At 38.6% G+C, this 15,489-nt stretch overlaps 1 protein-coding gene across 12 annotated transcripts in view; it reads left to right on the top strand.

The window, feature by feature from the left end:
• PARD3 (par-3 family cell polarity regulator) overlaps nucleotides 1-11,160 on the top strand; it is a 664,911-nt gene extending 653,751 nt beyond the window's left edge. For all 12 annotated transcript variants that reach the window (XM_054020950.1, XM_054020949.1, XM_054020947.1 and 9 more), the window contains 2 exons: nucleotides 3,866-3,993; nucleotides 9,033-11,160. In XM_054020950.1, the coding sequence (XP_053876925.1) occupies nucleotides 3,866-3,993; nucleotides 9,033-9,426 (522 nt within the window). In that variant the 3' untranslated portion in view covers nucleotides 9,427-11,160. The remainder of the gene's footprint in view (nucleotides 1-3,865; nucleotides 3,994-9,032) is intronic.
• Nucleotides 11,161-15,489: the final 4,329 nt, after the last annotated feature.

Raw genomic sequence — 15,489 nt, 5'->3', positions numbered from 1 at the left:
AATTATGTGCATATGTGTTATGTTTTGGGGGATGAAATTAAACTGACAAATCCTAACATACAAATTTCCTTTAGAAGATACATTTTATCTGTAAACTAAATTTTAGTATTGTGGCAACATTTTTAAATATGTTTTTCTCAATCATTTACAAAGAGAAGACTTTACGTGTAGATTTGAAGTTCTCTTAACAAGTTAAGTAAAAGATGAGCAAATTTGGTAGATCTTTGGTGTGACATCACATCAATGATATATAAGGCTTTCATTAACCATTTCTTTTCATACTTCAGATGCCTAAATTCAGACCTGATCCATTCTATAACCAACGTTTACAAATGAACAGATCTAAAGGCAATCACTGAGGGTATGTCTACATTTCAATTAGACACCCACAGCTGGCTCGTGCCAACGAACTTGGGCTCACGGGGCTCGAGCTAAGGGGCAGTGTAGACATTTGGGCTTGGGCTGCAACCCAAACTGTGGGACCCTCCCACCTGGCAGGGTCCTAGAGCCCAGGCCAAGCATCTACACTGCCTGAGCCCTGGAGCCTGGCCAACTGCGGGACTTTAATTACCGTGTAGACGTACCATTAGGCAAATAAATAACTGGTCTGCTTCTCAGATGTGTTGAGCAAAATTGACTCCAAATGACTTTAATAGGAGTTGCAGGCGCTTGTCACTTCTAAAGTCAGGTAAGTTGATTTAGGTGCCTTCCTTAAGACACCTCAGCTTGAAAATGTTGACCATAGAGTGCAATTTTCAAACTTGGGTGACTACGAATCCATGCATAGACCACTCAGAAACTGTTCATGGGCCTGATGCTTTAATAGCCCACATACCTTCACCCATACAGAGACACATTTTAGAGTCTTAAACTGGTATTAAGGTGTCTAATGCAGATTTAAGAGCCTAACTTTAAACACCCACTTTTGACAGTTGGTACCATAACCTATGAACATTTTTAAAGCATCTATAATTTTAGTAATGTTTCCATGGTTACTTTGTTTATATTAATGTGTGTGCGTGTGTGCGCACACATGCATAACTGTATACACCAAACAGTTTTGCCAACCCCAGGCATTCAAAAATAATGAATCGGGTCCCCAGAAATCATGAGATTGGCTTAAAATCACAATTTAAAAAAAAAAACAACATGAATAATAAATATGTGGGGAAAAGGTTATTTGCCTTCTGGTTATTGAATGTTTATGATGCTACTGCATTGCAATTTCAAGCTTTTCTCTTTAATCATCCTGTAACCAGAATGGCTAGACTCTTACTCTTTTTTATTAAATGAAAGTTGAAATTCTCATATAATCATTTGCCTCCATAATATGGGGCATTAAGTAAAATGCAGAATATCACAAGATTGACACTAAAGTCAGGAAAATTGGCAACATTGCACTGTAGAAGAAGTGAAATGCTCTTCTCTTCATTTATGTCTGTCAACTGTTGTAAGGAAATTTGTCTGTGTGAATTATTATATATGTATATTCGGTAGAGTTTGTTTATCTCAGTGAGTTTCCTGTTTATGATACTGTGAGTTTATTGCCTTATCATCACACATTTCTTTTAAGGGTTTTTTTTGTTATAAATGTTCGTATTGAGGCTTTCTGAGAGTAAATCTATCTCTAAAGTAGGCACCATTATTGTATCATGGACTCTTTCATATGCTTCCCTGTACCAGTCATTTTCCGTTTTATGCTTTCAAACTGATTCTCGTACACTATAATCTTCTACTAACAAGTAAAACAGTTGCTCTCTAAATTTTATGTCAGATTTTGAGCTACTGCTGATGTTCCATCTGATGCATATCGTTGTTCCAAACGGAGGTTCTAACAACTGTAGACCTGTCTCACATTTTATGTTTTACTGGCTACTTTCAAGTACCTGAATATATATTAAAACAAAGGAGCAGCTTAAGTCAGGAATTACAACTCTCTGTTTTAACATTTGCCTTCAAAATGTGAGGAGCTTTTGAAAAACCTTTTATCTTTCAGATATGTCAGCCACTACTGTGTATGTCTGCTGCAAAAATTATAATGGCAGAAAACAAAAGAGCTGTTTACTGTGAGCGAAAGAGATAGAGGAAAAGGCAAAAAGTGGCTGAACATAACTCATGCGCCAATACAGCTCATAATTTTTTAGAGACGCTAAAAAAATTGTTTTTTTTTTTTAATAACTAGTTTTCACCTATCGCATACACACAATGTTGTTTGCTCTATTGGCAACATATGGAAGAGCTTGAAACCATGAAATCTGAAACATGTTCATATTGGAGTCTTGTAATGCTCTGTACTATCAAAACAATAGCCCATTTTCACCTCAACTCATTTTAATGCTCAATAATTTCAATGCCATAATTACATCCCCACTGTAATTGTATTTGAAATCCTTGCTATGAAGTATAGATTGCCCTAGTCTCTCCACAAGACTTGCTAGCATTTTCTGTGGAAGGATTCTATCCACTTGATGAATGGTCCATATCCAAGCAGAGAGAAGTGGTATTTTGAATGGTACATTGTACATAAGTTCAGTGTATGTACTTATTTCATAAGGAAGACAGAGACTTCAAGTGATGCTACTAAAGACCAAGGGTATAGCTACACAGGCATAAAAAACCCACGACTGGCCCAGGTCAAATGGTTTAGGCTCTGGGACTGAAAAATTGCTGTGTAGATGTTCAGGCTTAAACTGGAGCCTGAGATCTGGGATCCTGCAAGCCCAAGTCAGCTGACCCAGGCCAGTGGCGGCTGTGCTACGGAGCTTTTATCCCTGTGTAGATGTCCCTTAAAAATCAGCATTTCAGAGGTGCTTAGCATCTGCTCAGTGCCTCTGAAAATCTGTCTTTAAATAAATAATCCATCATTCTTTATTTTACAGTCTCTACTTGCAGACACCACCAACTTCCAGTTAAGGATTGTGGATTAGAGTAGTCCAACAGGGAACTTCCTATACTTGGTATTACTGTTATTAGAACTACCAGTTGAAGGCACTCAAAAGACTACAGGCTGAATTCTCTCTGTACAGGCACAGTGGGAGGGGATTTGTGACTGTGACTCCCTGATTCTGTTTTGCCTGGCACCAGAGCAATTTAAAGCTGCAGCAGGCAAGCGGACAATTAGGTGTGACAGAATCTCACACTGCCATGATTCCTGCACTTCCCTCCCTTTCCCTTATCTGCCCTCCCCATCCCTGACACAATTCCCCCACCCTTGTGCAGGACAATGCATCCCAGTAGGGGAGGCAGCAAGTAGTGGAGCAGGCGCAAGAGGCGACTGTAACGTACTTCACAGCAGACAGCGATTCCCCCTGTGGACAGGGACCCTTCAAACAATGTGTGTTCACTTTGCTCTGTTTGTAGCTGACTGGAGAATCCAGCCCTACATATGCACATTACTGCATTACATAGTAAGAAGCAGGGTTTGCTCTCATTTGAACTAATTAATGGTGTGCAAATGTTAAGGCCGGACTGTGATACCCTTACTGTCGTGGGGTCAGATCCTCAGCTGGTATAAATAGCGATAGCGTCATAGACATGATATTGATTTACACCAGCTCAGGATCTGGTCCACTGATTTTACATGGAGTTAGGTATTCCTTCATATAAGAGCGAATCACAGTTTGACCCTTAGTATTTATCAGATAACGTTTAAAAAATAGAAGGTTAGATTAAAATATAGCCTATAACAGATGACATTGTGTTAAAGGTCAGAATTTAATGCAGTTATGGAAAGACCAATTTGAACATTTGAATTTGAATATTTTAAAGTGTGTGTGTGGTTATATAACAGTAATTTAATTAATGGCTCCTATGTAGATATTTTTGTCCTTTGCTTAATTACTGTTTTTAACTTTTCATATTCTAGCCAAACTCCAAGACATATTCACAGAGTGGCAGACACTCTGTATCTGTAGAAGTTCAGATGCAGCGACAACGACAAGAAGAAAGAGAAAGTTTCCAGCAAGCTCAGCGCCAGTATAGTTCATTACCCAGGTATAGTAACTTTTTAAAACTATTTGGTATATGTGAGCCTGGAGCTAATTTCATTTGTGGAAGGAAAATGCTGTGCTTAGTGCATGCACTTCATTTAACAGAAGTATAAGGAGCAATGCAAGGATTGCCAACTTTCTAATTGCACAAAACCAAACCCCCTTGACCCACCCCTGCTCCTTCTCCAAGGCCTCGCCCCTGCTCACTCCATCCCCCCTCCTTCCTTTGTTCGCTCTCCCCCACCCTCACTCACTTTCACCAGGCTGGGGCAGAGGGTTGGGGTGTGGGAGGGGATGAGGGCTCTGGCTGGGGGCTCTGGGATGAGGCCACAAATGAAGGGTTCAGGGTGTGGGAGGGGGCTCCAGGCTGAGGTTGAGGGGTTTGGAGTGTGGAAGTAGGCTCAGGGCTGGGCCAGGAGGGTGGGGTGCGGGAGGAGGTGCAGGCACCAGCAGGGGGTGTGGGCTCTGGGGTGGGGCCAGAGATGAGGGGTTTGGGGTGCAGGAGGGGGCTCAGGGCTGGAGCAGGAGCTTGGAGTGCAGGAGGGGTTCCGACCTGAGGCAGGGGTTTGGGGTGCAGGAGGGAGTTTGGGGTGCAGGATCTGGCCAGGCTGCGCTTACCTCAAGCGGCTCCTGGAAGTGGTTGGCAAGTCCGGCTCCTAAACAGTAGGGAGGCCAGGGGGATTTGTGTGTTGCCTATGGCCCGCAAGCGCCGCCCCTGCAGCTCCCATTGGCTGTGGTTCCCAGCCAATGGGAGCTGCAGAGTCAGCGCTCAGAGCCCCCGTGGCCACTCCTGCACCTAGGAGCCCGACATGCCAGCCACTTCTGGGAGCCGTGCGGAGCCCGGGGAGGCAGGGAGCCTGGGTTAGTCCCGCTGCACCACCCACTGGACTTTTAGCCGCTGAGCGGAGCGTTTTTGGCCAGGTGTTCTGGTCGAAAACCGGACACCTGGCAACCCTAAGTAATACTTGCAACGAGGAAGAGACATCAGATTCCATAAGTGGTAGCATATAGTGGCTGTTTATTTCTTAGGATTACTTCAAAGTTGACTACAGTGGGAGCTGAGGGCACTCAGCATCTTATAGAATCAGCACTTTAAAGCATGGATCCTTGTGGGACACGATCTAGTATCACTTTCCATCTCTAGAAAATAATCTCTTGAGTATAAAATAGATCAGAGAAGAGAAGCAAATTGAGGGGTGTTTGCACCCTTTTTATATGTCATATTTTTTGTGTTGCTTAATTTCTTATCAAACAAAAAATCAGTCTTGTGATGTTGGTACACAGATGTATATTTAAAAAAACAAGAAATCAAACAAAAGAACATGGAGACAACCATGAAACACTATGCAAAATTGAGCCACATCCAAGTTTCTGGCATACGGGTTTCTTCAAACTTACTGGATCATTAAAATAGGAATGCTGACAATTAATATCCTTTAGTCTAAACAAATCTGTACTTTTAAAAAGTTCACAGGCCAAGGAACTGCTTAGAGTTAATTTTTTTAAAAAGCCAAATACAAAATAAAATGAATGGTCAGAATTTTACCCAGCTTTAGTGTATGTTACATAAGAATGGCTACACTTGAACACTGTATGGTGAATGTAAATAGTTTTTAGACTTCTCAGACATTAATTGGGGAAATCTGTGACAAGGACTGAGGTAGAATTGAGCTGCCTTTCGCTAGGGGTACTTTAAGCTTGAAAACTTCCTTGATTTGGGTGTGCCTTACATATTATTATGTTGCCCTTGCTTTTGTCTCCGTATATAGATTTTGTGGTTACATATACATCTCAACACCAGGAATTGCTGAAGCCTTGCAAAAGAGGCCATTTCACTATTTTAGTATGCAGCAGCCATAGACGTTTCATAGTTAAAGGTGAAGTTAGCTTAACAATTAAGTCCCTGATTTTGAACCCCAAACCATATCTCTTGAGTTTTCACATGCCACAGCTCATCTTAGAGTAGAATTTTTCTGGGAAGTTTGGAAGAAAATAAAAAAAGGAGATTAAAAGTTATGGTGTTTTGGGTTTTTTTACGAAACTTTTCAAAATGGCAGCTATATTATTGTTTTTCCCCCTATACCTCTTGCTGTCTGTAGAGCGGATTACATCTCAAACCTCACATTAGTTTTTCTAAGGAGAAGTACAGTACAACCTCAGAGTTACGAAAACCTCAGGAATGGAGGTTGTTCGTAACTCTGAAATGTTCATAACTGAACAAAACATTATAGTTCTTTCAAAATTTTACAACTTAATATTCACTTAATACAGCTTTGAAACTTTACTATGCAGAAGAAAAATCCTGCTTTCCCTTTATTTTTAGGAGTTTACGTTTAACACAATACTGTACTATATTTGTTTGTTTGTTTATCTCTGCTGATGATGATTGTGTACTTGAGGTGTGGGTTGACTGGTCAGTTCGTAACTTGTGTTCTTAACTCTGAGGATCTGTGGTATGTTTTAGGCATTTTAGTATGTCTTTCAGAGGATGAGGTATTTAAAAAGGTAAATAAATATAAAAGGGTTCTGATTGCGTGTAATACCCCAAACTAACTTTGGCACAGAGTGGCTTAATTAGGAGATCATGACAGTGTGAGTATGAAGAGATGGCACAGGAAGGCTCTCTATCTAGCCTTGTTATACTAGGATTTTTCAGACTTTGTAATTCTCAAAGGGTGCCGCTCCACCAGCGGACTGCTGAGATATAAATAAGGCTCAGACAGGTTCAGGGGTTAGATGACATGGAGGTAAAAACACCAAACCCTATGTAAATAATAATATTAAGGGCTTGTTTGAACAAACTGGAGTCCATTTCAGGCTCATTAGCTCTGTTAAGGCATAGATCACCTAGGAAAATGTGAATCCTGCATTTTGAACCTGTGTTTTGGGTTTTGCTGTTGTAGCCCGTTACAGTAGTCTCCAAAAGCTGGAGAATGCCTATAATGCAAAGTTCCAACTGCAGAAATTCATATTTTTAAAGAGAAATTTCATTGACCACAAATTTGGAAAATAACCATAGGAAACAGAGAAGTTCATGTGTAAGAGAATAAAAGAGAGAAATGTACTGAATCTATTGATTAGTGTGAAAAATTACAAGTAAATGAATAAGAATGCTTATTAATGTGCAATTGATGAGTGTTTAATTTCAGGGTTCATATCATCCTTCACATGGTTACAACCACAAGTGTTTATTCTCAGCTCAAGGTAAAGAGAATTGTTAGAAAATGGTGCTGCTGAAATTCAGAGGTTCAAAAAGTTATCAGTAATAAAACAATAAAATGGGATATCAGCTTTTCAGTCATCAGAGATTTTTGACTAACCTAGGAAGAAATCTCACTATCACTAATATCATTTGGATCCCAAATTCATTGATAAAATTACAGTTTTATGATTAACGCCGATGCACTGGTTTTATTCTTTTATTCTGGTTACTTTCCATCTTGCGTAACTTCAAGCAGCCTAATTTTTTTATCTTTTAAGTTAAAATGTTAAGTACTTTAGGCAAATAAAAATCTCTTCAATCATATTTCTTAAACCTTCCCAAAAAGACAACACAATGGTCCAACTAATTTTGAACTAGTACCAGAAAACAGTAATTAAATGAAGTCTATTCAATTAGTCATTACCATTTCCCATTTGAAACTGTTCTAAGTAATGTTTAATTCCAAGCTAATCTTTCATATTGAAAAGTTATCTTGCCATATTTCAGAAACTTTGAAAGTTTTGTACCCTAAAGGTCATTCAGTTTGTGTGTGTGCAAGTAAACAATAGAGCCGTGGCCCAGAGACCTTGTTTTGTAAAGAAGGGTATGTGAACATCAACAATAATAATAATACATTACATTTATATGAAATAGTAAAAGTTTTCATCCAGTGATCCCAAAGTACATTACAAATGGGGGTAAACATAGTCGTCTCCAAGTTACACATGTGGAAAGAGAGGCACAGAGAGGTTAAGTGACTTGCCACGTAAGTCTGTGGTGGGAAGACTATCCTTGTCTCCTGACTTCCAGCTGTATATTCAATCCACTAAGCCAAAACTGAGCCTTGTTTTTATTCTATGTGCTGACGTGAAAAACTGAGCTATATATACAGTAGTTAAATGACTTTCTTATTGATTAATGCAGCAATATATTTTGTTTTACTGCTTGATTCTCTTACACTAATTTTAATCTCAAAGTGGGTATCTCTCTTATTCCAGCACAAAATTGTTTTACTTTATCATATCCAATCTTATTTTAAATTCATAAAAGCATCTAGTGGCTTGATAGTAAATTAAAGATATTTCAAAACAATAATGTTTCCTTGAATAACGTGGTGATTTATTGCAAAAAAGCAATAAGAATTTGTAATTCCTATATGCATTTGATTTATTTATCTACCCTGTGGAGTCAGAAAATGAGCAAAATAGGTTATCCCTGCCATTCCTTTCATGAAAGATATAGCATGCTGGGAAACAGTTCTGATAATACAAAACTCCCTAACTCTGGATTCTGGAGGGAAAAAAACGCAGTGGTACTGTACATCAGTGAAGAGTTTTGTCAGCAGACTTGTACAGCTTTAAAGCAGGTATTTAAAAGGATCAACCAACTGTTGCCTTTTTAATCAAATAGGAGTCTAGATTTTTTTCATAACTGACTTACCATTCATTACCCGTGCTTGCTGTTATCTGGTTTCTCTGGCATTGTGGCGATGTTTTTTAGACTGTTTTGTTGGTTTACAGTTAAATTATAACATTTTAAAGATTCTAATTATGATTGTTGTACTGGCTGCCAAATTCCATTCCCCTACTGCAGTGCTTTGGAAATATATCAAAAATGCAAAAGAGACAAAATGGCCATTTTGGGGGAAAGATAAGAACACTTATCAAGACGTCTACTAGCTGCAAGGCTGACATCAGCTGAGAGTCCCATCTGGGGGGAAAATGTACTTTATGAAAAAGTTGACTTGACTCTTGAATCCCCATTCCTCTAATGATTGTTGTTTAAACATTAAGAGGGTTCTGCAGATTTCTTTAAAAACATTTTTCCATTCTTATTTTCAGGCAAAGCAGAAAAAATGCAAGTTCTGTATCTCAAGATTCCTGGGAACAGAGCTACTCTCCTGGTGAAGGGTTCCAGACTGCAAAGGAAAACCCCAGGTATTCCAGCTACCAAGGATCAAGAAATGGCTACATGGGAGGACATGGCTTTAATGCCAGGGTAATGCTGGAAACACAAGAACTGCTCCGTCAAGAACAGAGGCGGAAAGAGCAACAACTGAAAAAAAAGACATCTTCTGAAGGGCCTAACAACTATGACTCATATAAGAAAATTCAAGACCCTAATTATGTCCCTCCAAAAGGTCCTTTCAGGCAAGATGTACCACCTTCACCATCTCAGGTAGCCAGGCTGAACAGATTACAAACTCCAGAAAAGGGAAGGCCATTTTATTCTTGAGTTGAAGAAAAAGATGATCAACATATGCAATAAGGAACATTTTCATATAAAGACTTGTATTTCAAAAACTGTTTAAACTGATGGTACTATGGAATATATCTGTTGTCTGTTTCAGTGCCTTTAGCAATATGGGCAAAGAATTGATAGGCCTTATGTCTTTGCCATTCTGTCCCAAGTGTTATATTCATGGAAGGATTTTCCACCATTTGACAATCATACTATAGGTAAGCAGCGTGTTGGTTACCAAACATCCTGGCCCAGGCCAGCAGTTGTCAATGGCTTATTATTAGGGTTTACTTTAATGTGTTCTACTTTGCAGTGAGTTATTGCATCAACATACAGCATTGTGGCATAAATTAAAGCATTTGAAATTGAAGAAGGCATTGACACATCTTTATTATTTCTCTTGGGGTGGGGGCCGGGTTACACATCACTCTTGAGTGGATAGGGCTTAAGTCCACTGAAGATCAAAGTTCTAAGATGTTTTATGGTGGAGTCATTTACAGTCTTTGTTGATCAATATTTAATTGTCTGTATGCTAAAAAACTGCTTTTCTCCGCACATGCGCACATTCTCTTTCTCTGAGCTCATATAAAAAGTCTTTATCCTGATTCATATGCAAAACAATATTACGGCTTTCAGTTATCCTGGGAATCCTTTTACAATGTCTTATATCTTAACATGTAGTACTTTACCAGTGAAATAACTAAAGAGAGGGTATTGTATTTATAAATAAAATCTCAGTCCAGACTACGACAGATATATTTGTTCTTTCATGAAATATGAGGAATTGTGGAAAAACGTAAGGCTGGATTGTGATTTGTGTTCCTTAAAAATGTAGGAGGTCATGAAAATTGTACCCAAGAAAAGAATTAGGGAAGAATTACCCCACAATCATCCTATATATGATTATAATTCACTTGTCTTTATTGTGGCAGGGTTGGGAGGAGGGCTAAGAGCAAGACAAAATGAAATCAGACCTTCTTTTTGGATCAGAAAGCTAAAAAACCAAAAGAACTTAAGAAAACAAACAACCCCATCCCCAAACTCTTCTTTCTATAATTTGTAAAGCTTTGTGGATGATCACCTTGTGATTCTACATACTGTACCTTTGCATTGTGCTACCACGTTAAAAAGAAACTCTAAAATGTATGAATAAGAGATAAATGGAGAAAATCTGTTACACGTCATCCTGAAAACATGTTAGTATCCAAAAATAACTGAAATAAGATTGCTCTAGCAGTGATATTTTAATGTGCATATGGGATATGAGAATTTCTTTTGCAGCAGCTGTTTTTATGTTTGTTGGTCTGAACTTCATGTATGGTAAAAATATATCTGGGTTGCTAAAGTGCCTGCAAATCCTCATGTGAAAAGGCTTGAGATTAAGTCTCAACATATCATGCTTAAAAAAAGAAAGAAAGAAAAAAGAAAAATCTTATAATGTGTGATTTAAAATATGCCTTTTTTTTTTTTTTTTTTACTGGCACATTTTATTTTTGCATCAACCAGTTTTTAGAATATATGTGAAATTTCAGCACATGTATCTGTCTTTATGCCTGTTTGTTAATGGTTTTTGTTGTTAATAATGTACTCCAGTGTTTAAAAATTGTTACTAATGTAAGCACAGTGACATTGGATGACAATGGCTCTTTTACGCAGAGTTTACAAAACTGTGTAAAACAGCTTTCCCTGTATATATGAAATTTAGAATAAAAGGCTGTTTCCATTCTGGTCTTAGCATTGCCTGTTCTATTCCTTAGTATTGCTTATGGAACCTTATGAAAACTGCAGCAGTCATTACCCTTAAAAATATTTAACAGATGCTATTTAATCATATTGCTAATGGTTTCTGTCTCTCTGTGAGTGCTTATAAATATAGACAAAAAAGAAAATAATTATAACCCATCTGAGCACCTAAAGATCCTCTCAGAAAAAAATGCACTGAAATCTCTAATGATATTTTTAGAGCAGACCTGTGACATTGAAATGCTACTTTCTTAAGACCAAATTCTGTGGCCATCCTCAAAGGCCGTTCTCGCTACACATTTCCACTGGAGGTAGGGACATGATGGGCAAAGGTGTAGCCAGTGGATCCATAATTTACATAGATCCATTGGCCCACATCCCTTGCTAAGCCAGAGTGCAGTGGTGTTTACAGAATGTCTCCACTGGTGCTCCATAGTCAAAATACATCAGATTCTGTCCCCAGCAAGCTGGCATGAAGAGCCCCTCTTCAAAGACTGTTTACTCAGGCTTTGCTCAGGATTAAGGTTTTGGGCCTTAAAGAAAGATGTCAACGCTGGACAAAACTTGAAAAGAGAAGACTTATAGATAAAGCATTGTTACTGTGCCAATGAAACTCCATTAGTATTGAGGCTGGGTCTGCTTTTGTCCCTCTTCACACGGCTTCTCCTGTTCTTGGATCCTCCAGTACTGTCAGTCATAATCCTATATATGCATGACATCTGTTTGTTGCATTGTGACTTTATTGTAGGCTCTCCTGGGGAAGATAAAGATTGGACTGCAAGGTGCACAGGCAATTTTTGATGCATAAATATGTTCTTAGGCTTGATTTTGAAAAGTAGCCTACATTTTTGTGGCTTGCAATTGAGAGTAGTCAAATAATTGCACTCACAGTTTTGCAAGCCCAACTACCATCTAGATATCTCACCTCCGTACTGTATCCACAAATCAGCTAGTTTGATGTTGCTATGTTAGCATTCATACACACAAATAACTGTGGGCACTAAATTGCATCCATAAAAATGGAAAAAAGGTTGGAGTCCTTTTTCAAAATTAGGCCCTTGATAAACTGTTATAAGAAAAAGGAACATGCATGGAAAAGTATGAAAAGCCAGATGAAAGGTGTTTTAAGAGCAAATATGGCGTATGTTAAAGTTTACCCTGGCGTGAAAGTCTCTCTTCAAGGTGTTAACGATTTGCCATAATTAGATGTGTTCATAAGAATAGGCAGATGTACTCTTTGGGAAATGTCTGTGTTATGTTAGCTAAGAATTTTTTTTTGCCTTCATCATCCTGTCTTCTTCCTGACATAGCATAGACAGGATTTCTATTATTAACTTCCTAAGTTGTAAAGGGCGATTAGGAGGAAGGAGCAAGATGCTTTAAGAGAACTGACCTTTAATTCTGACTAGTGACTAAACCAAATGCTAATTTAAAAAAAGTACATTATTAGAGCAGTTCATTTGTGGACCAATTAACATGAGACTAACTCTGGTGGGCTAGTATATCTAAGAATGGTCATGAGACAGAATTTTAGGGAGCTTTTAGAGGGATCCAGCAGTGGGTGTTGTCTTACAAAATCAGTCAAAATTCTTTTTCTCAATAGATATCCTAAAATCATCTATGAATCCTTCTGGTATCTAATCAAAATAATTTGTTAATGCTATTGTAATTCCATGGGAGAGTTTTATATTATGAATGTATGAGTTTCTTGTCTTTCTGTAAAAGTATGTTCCCCTTCTTGCTAGAGGGCCTCCCTGGAAACAAGTCTGTGGCCTCAGTGAATTATTTTTTCTGGCTGAAATATTTTCAAGTACATCTTTGAGGACTCCTGCCATCAAAAACAGTTAAAATGGCTTGGTGCCCAGCATAGCACAGACATGAAGTACAACTGCCATTTATTGCTGGCAAATAGTAGCAAGGACAACAAAAGACATTTTTAAACCAATCATGACCTTGGATATATTGTTCAGGTTTCAAGAATCTACTAATGTCTGGCTCACATTCATTCTGTTTATGAGTGTCAGTGGCATAGCATTGATCTCTGCTTATGTTGGGAAGAAGCACTGGCCAGACAATGGAGAGATGTGCCAGATGAGCAGTGTCGGCTGAAGACAGGATACACTTGAGTAATTCAAACCTTTGAACTTACATTGTTGAGTCTTAAAGTGAATTTGGATATTACATGTCCTGGCTTGCAACCCTATTTTCAAACATTCCCTAATTTTATTTGCTGGGCTTGACTGTTTCTTCATCTCATTCTACACTGTCTTCAGTCTGGTTCTTAGGACTTGTCAGGAACCATGCATAGCGTGCAAATACAGGACAAAATTCATATACTCTTCATCTTACCTTTGTGTCATCCCACCCTGGGCTTGCAGATTCACTTTTAAAATCACATACCAATGAAAAATACTCTGTTACAATAAAGTGTAAATTGCAAACACGAGCCCTGAGAACAGAAAATATTAAAATAAGTTTGATAAAACTCAGGGGGAAAATATCAATCACAAGTAAGAAGCAGCCTAGGGTATTAATGGGTGCTGTGCCATCAAGAGAAACAAATAAAGGCAACAGAATTCAGAAGCAGATGCAAAAGACATACAAAATGATGCCGATCCAAAATAGAAAAAAATCAATATGAGGGTCGTGAAACAATAATAATTTGCATCAAATCATCAGCTGGTTTCTGCACAGATGGAAGAAGACTCTTAAGAAATGTTACAAGACACTTGAAAAGGGTTTCAAGATGGACATAAATTAAGAGCAAATTAATCTAATCTCATCACCCACTCATACACACACCCTACTCTCACAGAATCATCTCCCATTCTGGTTTACAAACCCATCATCCTTTTCTCTCTCGAGATTGATATTAGTATTTATTGTTGGTGTTATGGTCATTCCCACAGCATACTAGGCTCTGTCCAAAGGAATAGTAGTTCCACTGTGAATAGCTCACAGTCGGAGGCTATGTCTACAGGTATGGTGGTGTGTAGAGTACAGACACTGCACGCCCAGCTAGCACAAGTATAAATAGCAGTGAGACATTGCTTAGGTGAGCAGAGTACAGAACAATAGGGCATGTACCCTGCATGGCTCTCTGTGCCCAAGCAGCGGCTCCCACATTTACGCTGCTATTTTTAGCAGTGTAGTGTCTTGCTGCCTCTGCCCTTGGTGCTGGAGCCTTTTCCCGCCTCAGTGAAAGGCTCTGGTAGGGGGAGGCAGTAGGGAAAGTCTAGCAGCTCCCCATTGCTGGAGCTTTTCCGCAATGCAGTGGGGAAAGGCTCTGGCAGGTGAGAGGCAGCGGGGAAAGGCTCTGGCAGCTACAGGTAGCTACACATGGCATTGTGGACACCGCCTGTTTTTCACTGCTGCGTGTAGCTACACGTACCCTATATGGTGCTGGCTATATAGAAGAGGCTTATGAAAACAAGCTAAAAAGAGGATGGGGTGGGGAAGAGGAATAAAACATGAAACCTTCAACTGCTTTTTTATAAACTAATATTGTTTGCATCCATTAGCATTTGACTAATTTCTTGTAAGGATCAAAGAGAAATTTGTCTGGAGCAGAGATTTGAGGGAAGAGCGGGCAGTAGCCATATAGACTAAGGTCCTTTCTAAAGATATACTCCTAGTATATTGTCCAAAAGAAGTGAATCAATAATAAAAGGAATAATACAACTTTAATAATCCTCCATACTTTCCTTCTGTGGATTTCCTGTGTGTGTCTGTGTGTGTGTGTTAGACTGTGAGATCCTTGAGTCAGGGTCTATATGCATTTTCCATCCTGTAATGCACTGAGCATATTGTTGGTGGGTTATAAATAATAAACAGTTTGAATTTTCAATTTAACATTTAAAAAGGTCTTTTTAAAGTTAGCATATCTTGATTTTTACACTTGAATCCTTCATTTTGATTTTTGATGTTTTCTTGGTTCCAGCAGTATTCCCATTTTAAGAATAGGGAATATCCCTAAAACAGTAATTCCTCTAAAATGAGGATAGACTTTTTAAATGACCTCATTCTGTAGTTATATTTGGCAACATGCTCATACTGCATAAGAAGAGCAGGAGGAACTTGTTAATTGACACAGCTAGTTAGACAATATTTATAAGGCTGGATTATTAATTATATTGGGAATGACACATTTTGCTGCTCTAAATAAAAAACCATCTAAACTGTTTGTTTTCCTGCTCAGAGCCATCAACAAGAACTTTGAACAAATCAGAGACGTGTTGAGACCAACTGCCTTATTTAAATGCACCCACATTTTTTGTGATGAGCTTCCAGGCATGGCAAAGAGAAAGCCAAAAA

This window comes from Malaclemys terrapin, chromosome 2 (assembly GCF_027887155.1).
Source record: "Malaclemys terrapin pileata isolate rMalTer1 chromosome 2, rMalTer1.hap1, whole genome shotgun sequence".
Lineage (NCBI taxonomy): Eukaryota > Metazoa > Chordata > Testudines > Emydidae > Malaclemys > Malaclemys terrapin.
The sequence above is the reverse complement of the archived record's forward strand: the minus strand, read 5'-3'. Positions and strand labels throughout refer to the sequence as shown.